Genomic DNA, 3,827 nt, shown 5'->3' on the forward strand with positions numbered 1-3,827 from the left:
TGACTACAGAACACTGAGGGTAGGCCGCTCCAGTGAGGCTGTAGCATATAAATGTTTGTGGTTCCCTCTAACAGTAGGTGTAGGTTGACAAGATAAATGGCAATGGGAGACAGTTCGGGGATGAAAAATTTGCTACAACACAAACCACAAATTATCAAGAGTTGACTGTGCTTTTTTACAGACCTCTGCTTTTCATACTTTAATGTGAACCCAGTAGCTTGTTAAAATTCAGATTCTGATTCAGCAGGTCTGGGTAGGACCTGAGGATCTGCATTTCTAACAAGCTTCCAGGTGATACTGTTGCTGCTGGTCCAGAGACCACACTGTAGCAAGGACCTAAAGCATTGGTGGCCCCTACACTTTTTTGATCACACATTCCTATCAGTAAAAAACAAAACATAAACAAAAACTTTCAACCAAGCGCTTCATATGTGTGTATTTTTCTATAAATTATATGAATGGTTTAATCATAAAATGTGGAATTGAAAGTTCAAAAGATTAAATAAACATAATCGTTCTTCCTATACCCCATTTACTAAGCAACTACTCTGTATTACTAGAAAGCTAGAGTTGAAGTATTCTTTTATTTTTTTAATTTTAGTTTCTGGATTTTATGGAAAAAAGAGAAGGTGATTTGTCTATAGTAAATTTTTGGGTAACACTCTATCAGTATAGTAATCTAAAACCTTTCTATCACTTCCCATAAAGTAATACAATCAGGAAAAATGTTTTAATTTACTGTGGAAAGAGAAAATAATCCTAAGAAAGTTTAAAGAGAGCAAACCATTGCACCTAGATTTTATTGATATCTTGTGTCACATCAGAATCTCATGTTCTTGATCATCTGCTATTGGCAGATCTATTTGGGAATATTAATCTTGGATTTAAAATAGTGGTGAAGAACCAAAGATGTGGAAGGAGGGTGCATAGAAGCTGAGATGACTAAATGGAACCCCACCAATTGTAGAAAGCTCAGCATTCCTTCAAACCAATCCAGAGTGGCTGCTAAATAGGTATTATAAATGGTACTATACTTTCACCACAAGTCTGTAAATAATATTTTTAGTTACAGAATTCCACATGAAACAGAAACCTAAATGTTTCTTGATAACAGAACTCTACTCTTATGCACAGAGAGTTTATTCATTCCCATCTAAGTGCCTTATTTAAGGATGTTTTATCTAAATGGCCTTCTTCCTTATATCTACTAGAACATATCATGTTTTTCATAATCCAGCTCAAGATTCCAATCCCCTGAGGCTGCCTTGATGAATCTTCTCCCAAATAATCATGGCATTGCTTTGCATAAATAATGTAAGAGGTATAGCTTTAATACATTATCCATAACTTGTTTTTTTATATTCCTCAGGGTTTAGAGTTTTCTTGTATTTCTTTCTTTTCCCAGATAAGAGTATGAATTTCTCAAGGGAAGCATAATATTTTCTACTCTTTTTGTTTCTTCCATAGGACCTACTAATAGTCCTGGGCAGGCAAAATTCCTTAAATACTTAAGTTTTGCTGTATCTTAGGCTCTTACACCTTCAAATCTACAAGCTTGGGGCTCTAATTTAACACCTTGAGAAGACAGCCTGATTCTGCAATCCTCTGCACAGCCACCCAAGTTAAATTATAAAACAGGGCAGCAGAGGCTTAAAATGCTTCTTCAGCTGCCACTTAGCCCCTAATCAAGTTAGTTTTCAATTCCTTTCACCAATTCAATGAGCAATAATCTAATTTCATGCTATCCTTTCTCCTGTTTCTTAACTAGCTCCCTTAATTTCCTCTCACTTGCTCCAATCTAAAACACTAAAAGATTCAGCAAGATGTGTGATTCCCAGACACTCACCTTCTCTTAGCAATTTTCCCTTGCTTTGATAATGACAGGACATCAACAATAAATATTTACAGAGAAACTTCAGGCTCATTAGTTCATCTTTGTCTAATAAAGTAAGGTATAGGTACCACTGCGGGCTGAATTAAAATTTTAAAAAAAGACAAAGTCTTGGGCAATTTAATAGCTAATAAATGAATCATCTTTTACATAGTTTAAAAAAAATAAATATGAGAGGAGCCATATGTTCCCCTAAATGAAAACTATTATATAACTAAAAGGTATTTTACTGGGATTTGGATTTTGTGTATCTATTTGGCTGGACAAAGTGTGGAATATGCTCCCAAACATTGAGCCTTTCTCAAGCATGGAAAGGTATCCATTGTATGTAATGAGTTACCTATTGTCACTTAAGAAGGATGTATAAAGAAAAGTTAGGTGTCCTCCTTGGAAGAATTGAGAAAAGAGTCCCTGAAATCATTTTCTGTGTTCTGTGATTTCAGATGAGAAACTCCAGCTGAGAAGGTGGCCATACTCAAGCAAAGTATAGTATTAGTTTCCTAATGCCTATCAGTGCCAGGAAGTGGCCACGTCCATGGACCACTATGAGAGGACATCTCAGTCTCTCTAGTCAAGTATGGTTTATGGTGCCAAACAGGTGCCAGGTGAACTCACTACATCTGACAAAGTGTCAAGGAAACCAAATTTACCAGATTTATCATTTTTATGATTATGTGAAAGAGACTGAGGAAATCACTCAAGTGATCCATCATACAGCACTTCCAGTTCCAAAGAATACTGACTTACTTCAGGTGATAACACTCTACCATTTTTAAGTTTTTCATCCACACTATTTCTTTGTCTCTGGAGCTGATCCTTCTCTTTCTGGAGGGCTTCAACTTGTTCTGAAATCTTTATTTGCTCCTCAGCTGTGCTGCCCTGGAGCTGCACACTCTTTTCAGACAGCTCTTGGTCCAACAAGTTCAGGCGAGTTGATATTTTCAAACTATCTGTGCTTAAAGCCTAAAAAGACATAACCCACCAGACACCCCAAAAACAATTACTAGAAATCCAGACTGCATATAAATTAGGAAAAACACATAGAAAATTACTAGATGAATATGTTTTTGGCTTTTACATTATTATTTTCACCCATGAATTTTTTTTTGAAGGGGATGTTCATTTTCTAAAATCTTAAGTTAAATGCCTTTTTTTAAAAAAATGTACATTTGAACTATGAGATTACTACCAAGAATTGCTTTGGCTAGGTTTTGAGAGGTAGTATTTTTCTTTTATATTATTTTCTGAATTGAGCTTTTCTTTCTTGGCCTGTTATACTGTAGAATTATGTTGTAATTTCCTAGGGGTTGAGATATGGTTTGTTTAAACATATGATTGGTTGGTTTAAACATATAATTTGTTTTTACTCTTATTTCATTCTGGTCAGAAAATATGGCCAGATTTATAGAGGTGTTCATTATGGCCTAATTTAAGATAATTTGTAAAATATTTTTTCATCATGGTAATTATATGTATATATACCATAAGGTATATATGTATATATACACATATGTATGTATATAGTATCATAAGGTTTATAATTTTAAAAAAGCAGTTCCTCTCCCCAAACTTTAACCACTACCCAGAGATAGCTACCTTCAACCTTTTTAGTTGTTTCTTCTGAAGTTTATGTCCATGTTTCTAAATGATATTATCAACCTTAGATATTGTATATTGACTGTGTATCATGGGAGATAAGGATTTAGCACTCTTAGACTTCTTCTTCTCTACTTCCCCTCCCCCTCCATTCTTCCAATATAAGTTAAACTATTATAGTTTACAGTTTAATCAATATTCATTTACATTATGAATTCGTGACTATTATTCATATGCTTAACTATCTAGTATAAAATGATCATACTTCCATTTGATACAATTTTTGTACCTTATTTTTTTCCTTAGTCTTTTGTTTTATCAGTATTTTTTTTTTTTTTTT

The 3,827-nt window shown here is 34.1% G+C and overlaps 1 protein-coding gene across 1 annotated transcript in view; it reads right to left on the reverse strand.

Moving 5' to 3' along the window:
• The window catches only part of KIF27 (kinesin family member 27), an 88,578-nt gene that overhangs the window by 12,762 nt on the left and 71,989 nt on the right, over positions 1-3,827 (reverse strand). Inside the window, exon 12 of the mRNA XM_012640012.1 lies at positions 2,639-2,854. Within this exon, the coding sequence (XP_012495466.1) occupies positions 2,639-2,854 (216 nt within the window). The remainder of the gene's footprint in view (positions 1-2,638; positions 2,855-3,827) is intronic.

The sequence above is a fragment of the Propithecus coquereli genome, unplaced genomic scaffold, assembly GCF_000956105.1.
Source record: "Propithecus coquereli isolate 6110/MARCELLA unplaced genomic scaffold, Pcoq_1.0 Scaffold147, whole genome shotgun sequence".
NCBI classification, from domain to species: Eukaryota; Metazoa; Chordata; class Mammalia; order Primates; family Indriidae; genus Propithecus; species Propithecus coquereli.